Source organism: Micropterus salmoides, unplaced genomic scaffold, assembly GCF_014851395.1.
Source record: "Micropterus salmoides isolate LMB-PRFRI ecotype aquatic unplaced genomic scaffold, ASM1485139v1 Ms_hic_scaffold_12, whole genome shotgun sequence".
NCBI classification, from domain to species: Eukaryota; Metazoa; Chordata; class Actinopteri; order Centrarchiformes; family Centrarchidae; genus Micropterus; species Micropterus salmoides.
The window spans coordinates 31861542-31876821 of NW_024040263.1; the positions used below are offsets into that span (position 1 = coordinate 31861542).

The 15280-nt window shown below is 42.3% G+C and overlaps 1 protein-coding gene across 1 annotated transcript; it reads right to left on the bottom strand.

Moving 5' to 3' along the window:
* Positions 1–1621: 1621 nt before the first annotated feature.
* Positions 1622–13864, bottom strand: LOC119899820 (E3 ubiquitin-protein ligase TRIM39-like). Its single transcript, XM_038714607.1, has 11 exons — positions 13701–13864; positions 9417–9975; positions 7905–8085; positions 6405–6500; positions 5789–5878; positions 5549–5692; positions 5074–5221; positions 4802–4846; positions 4679–4705; positions 4363–4538; positions 1622–3581 (listed from the first exon to the last, which is right to left on the bottom strand). The coding sequence occupies exons 2-11, from the start codon at positions 9956–9958 to the stop codon at positions 3213–3215; spliced, it is 1818 nt and encodes a 605-aa protein (XP_038570535.1). The 5' UTR covers positions 9959–9975; positions 13701–13864; the 3' UTR covers positions 1622–3212.
* Between the last annotated feature and the right edge of the window lie 1416 nt (positions 13865–15280).

Genomic DNA, 15280 nt, shown 5'->3' on the forward strand with positions numbered 1-15280 from the left:
TCACCCACATTACACAAACCCACACAAATGCTGATCAGTAGCTTTCATATTATGTCTAGAGTAAACCATTGTATTAAAGTTAAAGAGTCGACATACAAGCGAACATAAAAGGGACAAGTGGTGATTCAATAGAAATCTGTTTTTACAGAGTTGTCAAGGTAAAAGTATAACATACTTTTGACAGAATTCAGCATATTTTTGGTCATTATCCAACAACTGGGTTTAGAACTGACCACATCCAATCATCTCTTTAGCCCACCAATTCACATGCGGGGGGGGGGGTTCAAAACACAGTAACAAAGTGTATGAAATGACTCTTTGTATAATCTGAATTTGAGCCAGTAGGTCCAATACAGTCTGGCTTTTGAAGAGCCATATGAAAAATGTATTCATTTCATGCCACTGACATGAGCCAACAGGAAGTCAGGGGAAATTCTTCTCGTGCATACTTTAAACCAGCTCGGCCAGAGGATTCTAGTACGGCATGCTTCCTCTATGGGCCCAAAAACATGGAAGCCAGAGGAAGCCTTAAAAAAAACATGTTTTTGCAAATGCATTGAATGAACACTGTATGATTGGGTACCAAGTTGAATCCCAGTGCTCATAATCCATGATGCTAACATGCTATCTGCAGCCATGTATCATTTGTCATTAATGTGCTAATGGAAATAGCTTTGAACCCAAGTTCAGCCAAGGCTTTTTATCAATCAGATTATTTTGATTTCTCAACAAGCAGAGGAGATCATTTTAGGGGGGGCATGGCCTTTAATGAGAATGTGACCTGCTCACAGTGCATTGCACAGCAAAAAATGCTATGAATGTGGGCAAAAATGTAGCTGACTTGGTATTATAACCATGTGGTCTTGACCACCTGTCCACTTTCCCACCTGGTTCTAATGGGCAAATTTTATCCGTAGGGCAGGTTATAACTCGGCTCTAAGCAGAATTCTGCTAAGGGGCCCTCGTACCTGTCCCGTCAGCACAGACTGTGTAAAAAAAGTGGACGTGGTCTTCTTGATGTCACCCGTTGGTGTGTGGACTGCCGTTTTGACATTTTGGCTGTCGCCATCTTGATTTTTTGTTCTGAAACAGAGACCGAAACTTCAACACACCCGCTCCCCGGACTGTTGCACTCTCATAACAGCAGTGTAACTGTGGAGGCGGCCGCCGGTGGGGGGTGGGAACGGTAGCGGTGTGTGTCATATTTGTATAGATAGTAGGTTAGTAGTCATTTTTCACCTTATTTTAGTTTTTATTCACTACTTGAATCTGTTCCCTTTCTCTTCACCTCTCTTGTCCCCACACTCACACACATCTAGCCTACACCTCTCTCTCTCTCTCTCTCTCTGTGTATGTGTCTCTGCTCTCCTCACTTTTTCATCAGCAGTATATTTTATGAAGTCATTTAATAAACTCATCCGCGATTCCGTTTGTGGAACAAAACCAAAACCGACGTGGAATATAATGATGATGATAATAATAACCCCCGCCCCCCCCCCCAAAAAAAACAAACAAACAGGATGATAATTGTAGCTCGCAACAAACAGGCTTAAAATAAAATGTACTCAGCAGAGAAAATGAACAGTCGATCTAAGAATAAGTAGACATATACGGAACAGAATGAGGTATAAACAAGCAATATTTATTGAATAGAATATTTCCTATAGAATATTAAGATAAGTGAATATTAACATTAACACAAATATAAAATGCACCATTAGCTTTAACTATACAATGTAGCTGTAACATACGTTTATCGGCAAGGGCACAGTTATATGTTTTAAATAGTAAAATAAAGTCTACATGTGATTAGCTTTGGCTAATGGCTCTACAATGTACACATAAAGCCTATGGGATGGCTGCAGCTATATTGTCTGGACTGGCCCCAAAGAGGTTTCTGCTGGAGAGTGCAGGTCTCATTTTGTTTTTCGTATTTCACTTTTTGTCAGGCGCAAAGTCAAGAGAAGCGCTGCCCAGCTAGGTGAGCAACACAGAGTAGAGATGCCCTGAAAGCTAGCATATTAACTTAGTATTATTTGCTTGAGGTGTTTTCTTTCTACCTTTCATGACCAGAAGGATTTTCCTACAAAGCTCTTAATGGTCAGGCACCATCTCATCTTAAGGAGCTCATAGTATGCGCTCCCAGAATGCAGGGTTACTTGCAGGTGAGTCCTGAACCATCCCTTAGTTATGCTGCTATAGGCCTAGACTGCCGGGGGATTTCCCATGATGCTCCTCTCTCCCCCTCTCCCTTCTTATCCCATTAATGCATGTTACTAACTCAACTTCTTCCCTTTCCCGTAGTCTTGTGCCTCTCGTCCCTCTCCTCTCTCCTTCTGTAGCTTTCTGCAGGTGTTTCTGTCTCTAGATCCGTGGTTACGAGTCTCCTGCTGCTACCATGTTCCTGCTTGACACCCTCTGCTACAAATATCATTACTGGTTCTATTATTATGATCATAACATTACTATAAATGTCAGTAACGTTCTTCATTTTCAGTCTGAACCACTACTACCTTTACTGTCTGTATTTCTGGGTGGATAATGTGTTGGCCACTTGCCCCCTGCTCTCTCTCTCCCTCACCCCCAACCGGTCTCGGTTGATGACTTAGTCTCGGTTTCTCTACTTCCTAAATCACCAAGTGCTTGCTCACGGTGGGAACTAATATCACAAAGACTTCGCCCTAGAATTAAATTGAATTGAATCCTCTCATTAAAGTTAAAACATTAACACACACTTTTTTTGTAAGACGGCGAAGGCATGACATGCTCTACTCTGCCTCTGACTAGCTCACCCTAATATTTTTACCCAAACCCTAACTTGCCTAAACCTAATCAACCCAACAAACAAAGGCAGCAAATTCTAGCCAATCAGAGTCAGAGTAGGGCGGGTCATGCTTTTGCCATACACGAAGACAAATATCTCAAGGGGGAGGCGGGGCACATGTGTAATTTGCGGGAACGTGACAATCACAGCCTCATGATGCTGTTAGTGGCATCGTGCTAGATTCTAAACATTAGAACAGAAATATTGGCTACTGCTGACTTCAGTCAAAGTATTGACATTGGCCAATAAAACAGCAGCACATCAGTCACACCCTGGCCTAAAATCTGTTCTAGAGGTGTGGTTGTGCTTCTCAGTCTTCATACATGTCAGCATACATGGAAGCATGTGGAAGCATTCCTCATTAGTAAAGATTTCCTGTTGCTTCATTTCATTCTGTCATTGCAACAGGGCAAATGATTAGTGGAGCCTCATTCCTTCCTGATATATTAGTACAGGGGCTGAAGAACGGATGAATGGTGTCAGTAAACGTATCTGTGAATGTGTAGATGAGCATTCTGGCCTCCACGTTGTAGAAGGTCAGCACGCCCTTATCACAGTCCACATAGATTCCAACCCGTGAGGGTCTGGGGTTGACTGTCAGGATGGTTGAGGGTAGTGTTCGGAAGGCGTAGTCGGTCTTATCCCGCAGGCTGAGGAACCAGTAGCCATGGGCGGGGCTGACGGTGATTTTTCCTTTCCGATTGACTGAACGGCTTGCCACTCCCAGGTCCCAGTCAGTCTTTCCTCCCACCTCCACCTGGAAGATGGCAGTGAGGTGCAGTTTACCACAAAGAGTGTGGACTTTCCACACATTAGGGAAATATGGGGACTTTCCAATATGTAGGATTTGTATTGTATTTAATTTGGAAATATAGTCAAGTTATCTACATGGGATAGAATTTCTTTCCTTTCAGCTACATTAATAACAATCTTTTACATTTATTAATTTAGCTGATGCTTTTATCAAAGGGGCTTAGAATTGCTATATATGTCAGAGGTCGCCTCTGGAGCAACGATGGATTAAGTGTCTTGCTCAGGGACACAATGGTAGCAGTGTCGCAGTGGGGAATTGAACCCGGGTCTCCCACAGCAAAGGCATGTGGCTTATCCATTGTGCCATCAACACCCCGGCTTTTACGCATTTGAAACTGTTCATTTAATTGTTTAGTTCAGTTTAGAGCACTTGCAGACCAAAAAGTGCTGAGAATAGAGAGTAAAATAACAAGAAATAGATCTCTGAATAAGGGCTATGAATGAAATTGCTATCTGATCTAATGCCTTTGAAATGCCCTGCGACATTTATAATAGTGAAATAATATAAATCACCTATTCATGGATATTCTGGTTGTTTGTGTGCACTTCATTCTGTAATTTATACCAACATACAGCCACAGGAAAAGGTATGTGAACCCTTTTGAATGACCTGGATTTCTGCATAAATTAATCTTCCCCTAAGTCAAAGCAACAGACAAACACAGCCTCCTTAAATTAATACCACACAAACTATTCTTCATTGCTTCACAGCGAATCCCACTTACCTCCCAGTAATGCCGTCCTGTGCTGAAGCCCTGGCGGGCCAGCACACACACTACCCGGTCATAGCGTTCAGGATTGTCTGGTACCGGCTGATGGCAGTCGCCACACTGCACCTGCTTCCCATCTTCTGAAAGGATGATACGTGGGTGGGCTGTGCTGGGGTCTAAAGTGATGTCGACTGACAGATTAAGAGAGGGAGAAAGCGGGGGATTAATTAAACTCATGGACGGCAGAACCAATGAAAATAACACTGCATATGGCAAAGGAGTGAAAATGACAACAAACCATAAAGGCAGAATTGTTTTTTAAACCGCTTACCTGCATATTCCTGAACCCTCCTTATCTCTGCACAGAAATGAAAAGCCACATTTTATTGATTCATGAAATTTGACAGGATTAAAAACAGGAGAAATGTGAGCTGATAGCTTATCAGAATCTCACTTGGGTTGGGCCTGGGTAGGGATTGGTCCAACGAGGAGAGCTGGCCTGTTAATTAGGGAAAAGAACGTTTCTCCTGTTTATTTCTGCTTCAATCAGTGAAAGGCACGAGACAGAGCTTCTAGAACAAAAACATGGGGTACTGTAGGGGAACTCATAGGGAATCCCAGCTATTTAGCCTCTGTGAGGTCGCTCATGTTTGGCCTCAGATGAGAATGCCAACCAAATCTTTACTTGACTATCCAGCTTGATTGTAGGCCTGAATTCAGACTTACAGACTTCGGGCAGTTTCCGCATCTCTTCCTGAAAGCGCTCAATCATCTGATTGACAGTCCTGAGAATCACCCCTGAGGGCAGCTCAGACACCACAGAGACGCTTGACCAGTCTTTAGTTTGTTGAGGGGCAGACAAGACAGGAAACATCTGCAGAGAGAGAAAATGTCTAAAACAGATAAACAGATCTGGCTTCAATGGGCCTGAAGAAATATTATGATAGTCCCACTGATAAACATAGTGATAAGGAAACTGTGTGTGTGTATGTGTGTGAACTAAATCAGTTTCAGAGAGTAAACAGTTACAGGTGTTTGTAGAATGCTTGCTTGCAATAAACCTGGAGTCACTGTGATGGTGCGATGTTTGAAAAAAGAGTTTCAACAACGGGATTCAAATCGAGTACGTCATCAGTACATCATCACCCGACTTGCTACTAGATCTGCATTTGCTGCGTTACCCGTACATTAAAATCTATACCTTGAGAAAGTGTATGTAGTCTTCAGACAGAGCCAGCTGGCTGAGTGCTGTACTCTTCTTTTTTAGCTCAGCTATCTCCTCCTCCAGCTCTCTCAGCAGGTTCTGAGCTCTGTGCTCAGCCGCTCGCCGAGTCATCTCCATCACCTGAGGACAAATGTACGCCTTATTATGCCGATAACCATTAATCATCAGACAACAGTTTTTGTTATAAGATTCTCCCCATACTTCAGTTTTATTTACCTCCAAGACTTCAGCTTGGCAGCGCTCCACTCTGGAGATAAGTTTGGAAAACGCACAAACAAGTCCATCTGTCTCTCTCTCAGCAGCAACCTAAATCAACAAACGACAAACGGCAGTAGATGTCTGAAAAGCACCCACTGGAAGCTGGCTACTTTTATAAGCTCGTGAGCAAACTGTGCGTCAGGCTGGAGGATATTTTTCTGGCCAAGTGTGGAACTAAACCACTGATAAGTGTGCTGAGTCTTGGGGGTCTATCTGTTATCATGAGGTCTGGACTTTCTTCGCACCACATCTGCCAGTATGCACCCTGTTAATAACAGCACATGGTGCACACTGGCAGTATTAAAAACTGTCTAATTACTTATGTGCAGACACTATATACTCACTATAGAATCACAGGTAACAACACTGCTAAATTTGGATGAATCATAGAAGCTATAACTGGGACTAAAGAAAGAGTTTGGCAGCTGAAAGAGCTTTATGCTGAGCTGAGCCAAATGATCTGGCTCACTATCAAGGGCCTTAATTCCCATCTGCAGAATTAGACTGCTAATTCAGACTTAAACCTGGACTGAACCTAAAGAATGACCCACCTTGGTAAAGACTGAAAACTCACTTGTGTCTCTCGTAAGGAGTTGTGTATTTTTTCCACTTTCCTCTGTTTCTCGCAGATGAGTTCCTTCAGCTCCAGCTCTGCAATACCTAACTGGGACTGGAGAAGATAGAAAAAACATACATGTTTAATTAGGATTAACCTAACTGTGTCTATAATCGATAACCGCCTCATCCTATCCCACGAGCATATTCTACACCAGGTGCACATACAGTAAATGCTAACACAAGGGGTTGGGATTCATGGCTGCAAAAAAAAAAAGAGAGCACAAGATGTCGGTAACATTGCTGTGTTTTAAATTGAGCCATTTTCTTTTCCCAGGTCATGTGTTAACTGTTTTTCAGTGTATTGCCCCTGTCTGTTAAAGTTTGGATTGCATGCTTTGCTGTTTGCGAGCAAAATCGGGAACATCTCTTGTGTTGCTATTTGCTTTACTGGATATGTTCCATAAATAACAAACCTCACCCTAACTTTAAACCACATATTCATGTGGTTATGGCATCTTTCAGATTCTCTTGGCTCTCTGCTGTCTATGCTTAACCCAATGCCCATTTAGGAGGAACCAGGAAGCTCCCTGGAGCCCAGCCTGGCTGATTTTGCTGGAGTTGACAAATTTGCTAACACAGGCAAACATCAAGCAATTGCTGGATCCTTTAAACTCTTTTTAACAAGTAAAAGCCACTCCGATCTTGTCGGATCTCTTGCTCAGTCACTCTTTTTCTCTTCCTCCAATGTCTTTTTCGGTGTCTTCGCAGCCTCTGCCATGATATCCATACTGAGAGAACAGAGTAAGTGCTTCTTCTCAAAGCTTGCTTGCTGAAGATCCGTGTTGGTGTGTGATGTGGCGCCGTAAAGCATTACGCCGTTCTCACAATAGATTCTAAAGCTGTTAAAGCTACTACATAGTGTTGCTTTAAGCTCCTTGGAGCCAGGCTTGGATCTATGCAGCCACTGCTTAACCCAGTGCTCCAGGCGGAAGGTCTTTTTCTTGGATGTCTCCCCAGGATTAATAGCCCCTTCTGGGCTATGGGACCCAGCTGGAGCAGAAGGGTCTTTTGGATGTCTACGAAGGCGAGTGCTCCTGGAGACAGGCATGACCCTTGTCCCGGCATGCCCAAACCCAGGAACTTTGTCCACCAGCTGAACTCATGGACCCACTCTTGAGCGCCACTCCCCAGGCTACACACTTATAACTGCCCTGGAAAGAGCGTCGTGCCCCTGGTACTCCTCTTTGAAGTTCATGCCTTTGGTTCTCCGGTTTGGACTTTGTGCCCCGGTTACTGATTTTATGTTTTTGTTTGTTAATAAATGAGACAGTCCTGATGAAAATTGCTGCAGCCAGTTGAACAACTCTCCCTAACGGTATGAGATTTTCACAGTATGATAACGGTCTCACAAAATATCACGGTTTTACACAGTTATTATATAAATGTACTACATGGTATTCATACACTGGTACATGCCACTGTATTCTGTGAAACAGGTATACCGCTGAAACCCTACCTTCTTTATGTGCCACTCTCTCTTAGCAGAGGTGACATTGTGTCCTCGGTGCTCTGCTGTCTCCGCACAGATGCTGCAGATGCAGGTGTTATCAGTCTGACAGAAGAACTCCAGACCTCTCAGGTGGATGGGACACAGAGGCAGACCGGGGGAAGAGTCCCCGCGACCATTCAGAGGGTCCCTGTCATAGCAATCATTCAACATTCATTCTGCTGTCAGTTTTGCCACCTTCACCGCTATTAGTCACATATTAACAGTGCTTCAGCCGTTTCCATTTAAGAAATGAAATGTTTGCCACTGAACTCTTGAGTACATGGGTGATCTTTGCTCTTTTCACTTGAACAAGAAACATATTCACTGTGTGTATGTTTTTATATGACATGGTAATATGAAGCTTTCACCACTCGTTTAATTCGAAAAACTGAAATTTTAAGAAAATCCAGTGACTGTGACCTTGCTCATTTTAAATGTATTTGATCCAGCAATGTTGTTTATGCACTCCGTGATAATATCCCATCACTCATATTGTGTCACAAGGACACAACACAACAATGCAACCACTCCATAACAAACGCTGAAGGTGCTGAATAAACAATCGAATTCCATAAGTCCTTATAGCCGTATAACATTGTGTGTGTGCTTGTGGCACTGCGCGCAGTAACAGTAAATGTTAGCCTATGCATGTAATATGAATCTAGATAATGTCATACAGAATATGTGGATTGCAATCCAATCACAGTTAAATGTTAATCAGCTGTGTATTTGCTGTCCGAACAAATGGCTTGGATCATTCACTCAGTGAGTGAGTCCCCATCCACTGACCTGCTATGAGTATCTAAGACAAAGCGCCATATAAATGTTAAGCATTACTATTATCATTATTATAAAAGATTTGTTCTTTTGAACAACACATCACTAATCAGAGCCTAGACACCAAACATTAATGCTAAAATTAAATTTGCTCAGAAACATTTTGGTAGACCTAGTAGTATCAAGACTTTCGCCCAGGAGACCGGTGTTTGTTTCCCGTGTGAAACAAAATATCAACCTTGAATGTTTTTAGTGAATGTAAGTAGGTTATGCAAGCTACATAAGTTCAGTTTTTTAACTCAAACCATTACCTTTTCCTAAACCTAACCAAACTGGGTCTAACTGGACGTTGACCGAGTGATAAAACGTATTGTTCTTATTCATGTTCCCCATGAGCATTCCTCTAGCACCAGACAAATGTTATATTTTACCCTGATTGGTATGGTGAGGTTTGAAAATTAGAAAAGTAATCCCTTTGTTGTTCTGTTGGGCAATTTCATACTGCCCCCAGGGCCCACTGCGTCTTGCTCCCACATTCCCGTGTTCCTTGTCTCAGCATGTTTGCTTGTTGTGATTTGGCAAACCAAACATTTACGTCATTATTATTATTATTACATTTATAGTAATATTGTTTTTTTTGGTTAAGCTTTACAGTTGACGTCAAACCCATTTTAATGTAGTCTAAGGAGTGCAGTCTGTTACCTGGTGGAAGGGAAGTAGGGTGGACGCGGGTAATGTTGCTCATTGTTCTGAGCGTGAAAGGACAGGTGAGCGTTGACTGGGCCGGGGCTTTGGGCGTGAGGGTCATTGGGATAGGGGAGGGTGGTGTGAGGCATCTCGGAAGAAGGCAACCGCTTAAAACGAGTCATCATCTCAGCAAAGATGCCCTCCGGCAGTTCCCTTGGCCTCCCGGGCGGAGACTGGGCTGAATGATGATGCTGAGGATGCGAGTTGGTATTCTCCGCTCCTCCAGATCTTCTGTCTGTTGGAACCTGCTTGAACAGTTCAGTGATTTCCTTCAGGGTTCGGTTGATTTGGAGTTCTGGTCGCTTGGAGAAGGACTCCTTGCAGAAGGGACACTGGTAAAACTTGGCACCCCGTCCTCCTGCTCCGTCCCAGTACGATGAGATGCAGGCCTTGCAGAAGCTGTGGCCGCACGGTGTTGCGATTGGGTCGTTGAATATCTCCAGACAGATCGAGCAGGTGAACTGGTCTTCAGACAGAAAGGTAGCAGGCAGCGCCATAGCTGTCCAATGTTAAGCTGCATAAGAGATAGTGTTGCCATTAAAAAGTTATACCTTAAATTAGCAGCAATTACCACATCACATCATTTCCCTTAGTCCATCCATTAATCTCTTATCAATTACACAGATGTCCTGCAATGCATTATTCTACTTTGATTCTGCACTTTATACTTGTACAACTGTTATTATTATTATTAGAATTATTATTATTGTGGTAGGGGATAAAGGGAAGGGGTAGCGTAGGCATAGCGACTTCACCTGTTTGTAATTTGTGCAAAAAACTTTAACCCTAACTTTTAAATAAAGATAAATAATAAACATGTAATTCATTATATATAACAGCATAATGACAGACTTACTTATTCTTATCATATACTGTCTTTGATGCCCGACATAAAACCTGTACTTTTTCCTTACTTGCAGATATTGTAAGAAACAACTCCAACAGGTTCCTATGGTAATGTGAAACGCTGTCGTTCAACAACGCATACACATCATTTAACAGGTGTTGAGACCACAAGTTTAGTGAAACAAGCGGCCTGCATGTTCAAAAAAACCCCCGACGTTGCCAAAATCCCTCTGGTCCATTAAATCACACCTGAGAGAAAGATTAAGTTGAATCCAAATACTGGATTCCTGCTGGCCAAGCCCCTTAAGGCAGCGCAGGTGCCCCATGTGGCGCGGCCATGACATCACTAAACTTCCCACTTGCAACTGCGGTTGCTACAGGAGGTAACCCTGATACCGTTTCAGCGCTGAACTTTATTTCCCTAGGTGAAGGTCTTATCTTGCTCGACGAGAACAAACATTTCGTTTTCGTTTCCTCTTTTGTTTTTCGTGTTCGCTGAACACATTTTTTGATCCCGAAGATCATCATACAGGTGCATCATAGAGAAGAAGAGTGTCGCAGAAGAGTTAATGTCTTTTGGTAATTAAAGTCAAAAAGTGAAACTTTCATATGTTCTAGATTCATTACAAATAAAGTGAAATATTTCAGGCCTTTTTTTGTTCTCATCTTGAACATTACGGCTTACAGAATAAAGAATGTGTAATACAGAAATGTGGGAAACCTGAGAAGAGCCTTTGATTTCTCAGTCTGGTTCAGTACACACAACCACAATCAGGGTCTTACAGAAGACACTCACTGAGTCACAGAAGGTCAGTGCTGAAAGAGCTGGCTGTTCACAGAGTGCTGGATCAAAGCATATTCATGGACTAGAAGGTTAAAGTGTGGCAGGAAAAGGTGCACAAGTAACAGGGACGACCACAGCCTTGAGAGGATTGTCAAGAAAAGAAGCTTGGGGGAGCTTCACAAGGAGTGGACTGAGCCTGAAGCCAGCAGGCACAGACATGTCCAGGAAATGGGCTACGTGTGTCACATTGCTGGTGTCGAGCCAGTCCTGAACCAGAGAGCGCGTCAGAAGCGTCTTAGCTGGGCTAAGGAGAAACAGAACTGGATCGTTGCTAAGTGGTCCAAAGAAACTGGAGTACGAGTGGAGAGGCACAGAATCCAAGTAGCTTGAAGGCCAGTGTGAAGTTCTGCTGACAAGCTTTATGGAGACGCTGGTTTCCTTTTCCAGCAGGACTTGGCACCTGCCCACAGTGCCAAAACCACTAGTACCTGGTTTGCTGACCCTGGTGTTACTCTGCCTGATTGGACAGCCAACTCGACTGACCTGAACCCCATAGAGAATCTATGGTGTGTTGTCAAGAGGAAAGTGAGAGACACCAGATCAACAGTACAGACGGGCTGAAGGCCGCTATCAAAGCAACCTGGGATCCGTAACACATCAGCAAAAGTTTTGCCTTTTGTCTTAAATTACGGAAAATAATGGACTTTTCTGAGATGTGAAGTCCATTATGAAACAACAGTGAAAAACACACGAGTTGTTTGTTGACTTTCTATATGAGCAAAATTATCAAGTTTGAATGTCTTTTTAAAAATCCCCTAAATGAGAACGTCATCCAGCCTCTCACGTTCAGGAGGAAACAAGCCATGCCTGGTTCTGCATGAGTTTGGTGTTAAGACAGACAGAGCAGTTGCTTAACACTTCACCTAATCCTCGCGTCCACAACACACACAGCAGCACTGTGAGAAACAATGTAGACTGTCTGCGCACACTAACCACACACTGAAACAACACAGGTAAGTACTTTCACAAGATCAGGAAATTCAGGCTTGGCTGGAACAACATAGACCTCATCTGTTGACCATGACGTTTTCAGTGAAGTGTTAAATATAGCGATAAACTCAAATCCTGCAAGTCATCTACATTTCCTCCTTTACTGAAATATGAGGAACCAGACACTTCTATATTTTTCTTACTGACATTACTTTTCTAAAAGACCTAATTCTAGTTATTCTAAGCCCGATAAATCTTCTTGATGATATAAAGTAGATGAGCGGATAAATACTAATTGCTATTGATAAGTATTTATTCAATAATAATTACCATTTTTCACAAGTGCTTTTTTTTTTTACTATTCCATGTTTGTAATGATTTGGGAGACTTAATGATTTGTAGAGCAAGTTATTTGCTGATAAAATGCGTATTGTGTCCTGCTCCCGTACTGTACTGTTACTTTATTTGTCCCTTAATTTCAATGTACTTCAAAGTAATCTTGACCGTTACCAAAAACTAAACCTACTTATAATTTTAAACCTGCAGAGTGGAACTTTTGTTAGTTCCATGACAATAATCCATTATTTAGGGAGAGTACATGTAATAGCTACTCCCCCACATGTTGATGGACATTGTCCTCAGGTGTCTACTCCTGAGGACATAATAACGTCCAAATTACAAGCATTCACACAAGCAGCTGCAGTACAGGTAACACAAGATTCCCCATTGGTTGAAGCATGGCTGAAAGGGTTAGGCCCAGCTGGAAAAGACACTTGGAGGTAAGTAGTTTTGATGTGTAAATGCTTCAGGTCAAGATATCACTCACACTGGTTTTATAATCTGATAAGCAGCGTCGTTACCAGGAAGTAATCTCTCTACATTTCTACCTGTTCCATTACTCTAGTATTGTCTATTCATTTTCCAAACTGATCTGCGGGCAAATGTTAAGGATTCTCAGTGATGAAAGAACTAAATCAATGAACATTCACTCATTTAGCTGACGCTTTTATCCAAAGCGACTTACAGTTGCTATATATGTCAGAGGTCGCACGCCTCTGGAGCAACGAGGGGTTAAGTGTCTTGCTCAGGAACACAATGGTGGATTGTACCCGGGTCTCTCACACCAAAGGAATGTGTCTTATCCACTGCACCATCTCCACACTGTGAATCGTTCAATAAGATATTCCTGAATTTGTGAAAAAGTACAATAAGTGTTTAATTAACCAGAGTTTTTGAACCTTTCAGCCTTCCTTTCTCTGACACTATTCTCTCAACAATATTTTCATATCATTGAACACATCATGAAGCCTGTTCATGACGTGTGAGGGGCTGACCCAGGGACTGTCACATGCAAAACACACATTTACACCTGTTTCTAGTGGAGACAGGTGTCGTTACAGTCTACAGTACCATTCAGCACGTTGTTACATACTGAGAAATCAGTGATTTCTTCAAAGTAACTCTGTAAAAAGTAAACAGACTTCCAACTATTGACAAAAGATAACATTTTACCACAGTGCCTTTCCCATTATGTGCAAAGTCTCTCACACCCAGAAATTGCTGTTCCTTCACACACATTTCAGCGTGTTTCCACCTTACCTGAGTTAAACATGCCTTACCTGTTCTGAGGACTGAAGTGACTATGGTGGCAGTTTATTTCCAAGACAACCTCAGAGCGACAGCGCTCTCCCTCTCTAATGTTGTTTCCCTGCGAGATAAACATCCGTCTGCTTGTCAGGTGTCGCCGTCCTGTCCCTTTTCCTTCCTTCTGTCGTTGTCCACCCACCCACAAAGTTTATCCAACCCGACCTGTTCCACAGGTGGAGCTGTTCTGAAATAATCTCTACCTCTGCCTCTCTCTGGCTCCACCTCTCCAAGACGAGGACACTCTCTCTGCTCTTTAATCATTAGGTGAAATTAAAGAGTGTGTTGTTAAAGAAATGTGCCAAATAAGTCTGAACAATAAGTAGGATTTTTAAAAGGCTTCTAATGTGATTTTGTATTCTGTCCCACCCACATCTTTCTCCAATATTAAGTTTCATCCTCACTCTCCATACTGACTGCACATGCACACGTGTGTTTTACCTTATTTTGCCTTATTAGGCACCAACAGTGTGTAAGAGATCACCTTAAAGTGATCAGACTTGGCCGTCCATGACCCTGTTGCCCGTTCACAGCTTTTCCATCTTTGCACCACTTCTGCAGATGCTCTGACTCTGTCATCCAGCCATCACAATTTGGCCCTTGTCAAAGGTGCTCAAATCCTTACGCCGCCCATTTTTCCTGCTTCTAACATCAACTATGAGGGCATTAAAATGTTCTCCTGATATGTCAGTCAAAATGCATGTCTAATACAGTCAACACAAGTTGAGTTATTTTAAACAAAGAGATGAAATCACAGACTGCATATTAAGAGAATGAGAACAGAACTAGCACCTTTGAGATGGGAATAATTTACACAGCTGAAACATCAAGAGGAGACTGGACTGTGCAGCTTTTACTAACCAGAGAGCAGGTAATCAAGAGGGTAGCAAAATGGTAGACTGCGTCAAATATTACATTAGTATTAATATCACAATTTAAATGACTGCAGGTGTAATTTTATTTCATTGCCTTGGTACACATCGTTTTGAGAAACCAATCCCATTTTAAATGTGCATTTACTGGAAGCGTTTTGTCTCAAAACCTGCAGTACAAACCTTGGGACAACCGTCAAACAGGCAGGCTCTTACTTTTACAGTTTTGTCAATTACTAACTTGGGGTAGTTAAAACTCTTCACACAGTCAGCGAAACAGAAGTGCATGTACAAAATCTGTGAATCATTTTTCATTGCTTTCACACAATATGCACTTCCTCAAATCTATGAACTCTTAACTTCAGCATCTGCAGCACATTTTTTTACCACGGTGTCCAAAACACAATCATAACAGAATGATGCAGTAACCGGACTGAAATATAGAAAATGGTTGCCTCTATGTTCATACAGAACTGTGTGTAGAACTGCAGTCTGAGTGCGAATCAGGAAATGTGCTTCTATTTTAGCAGACTTGGTTCAGGGGGTTGGTAACTTGAGAAAAACTTCCCTGCAGAACTGACATTTTGGATTAAGTAAATTTCTATGACAATGATAGAAAAAATAAATGATACTGAAGCAAATTCTGCATTTCAGATTAATTCTTGTAACATTTGCTTTGTGAA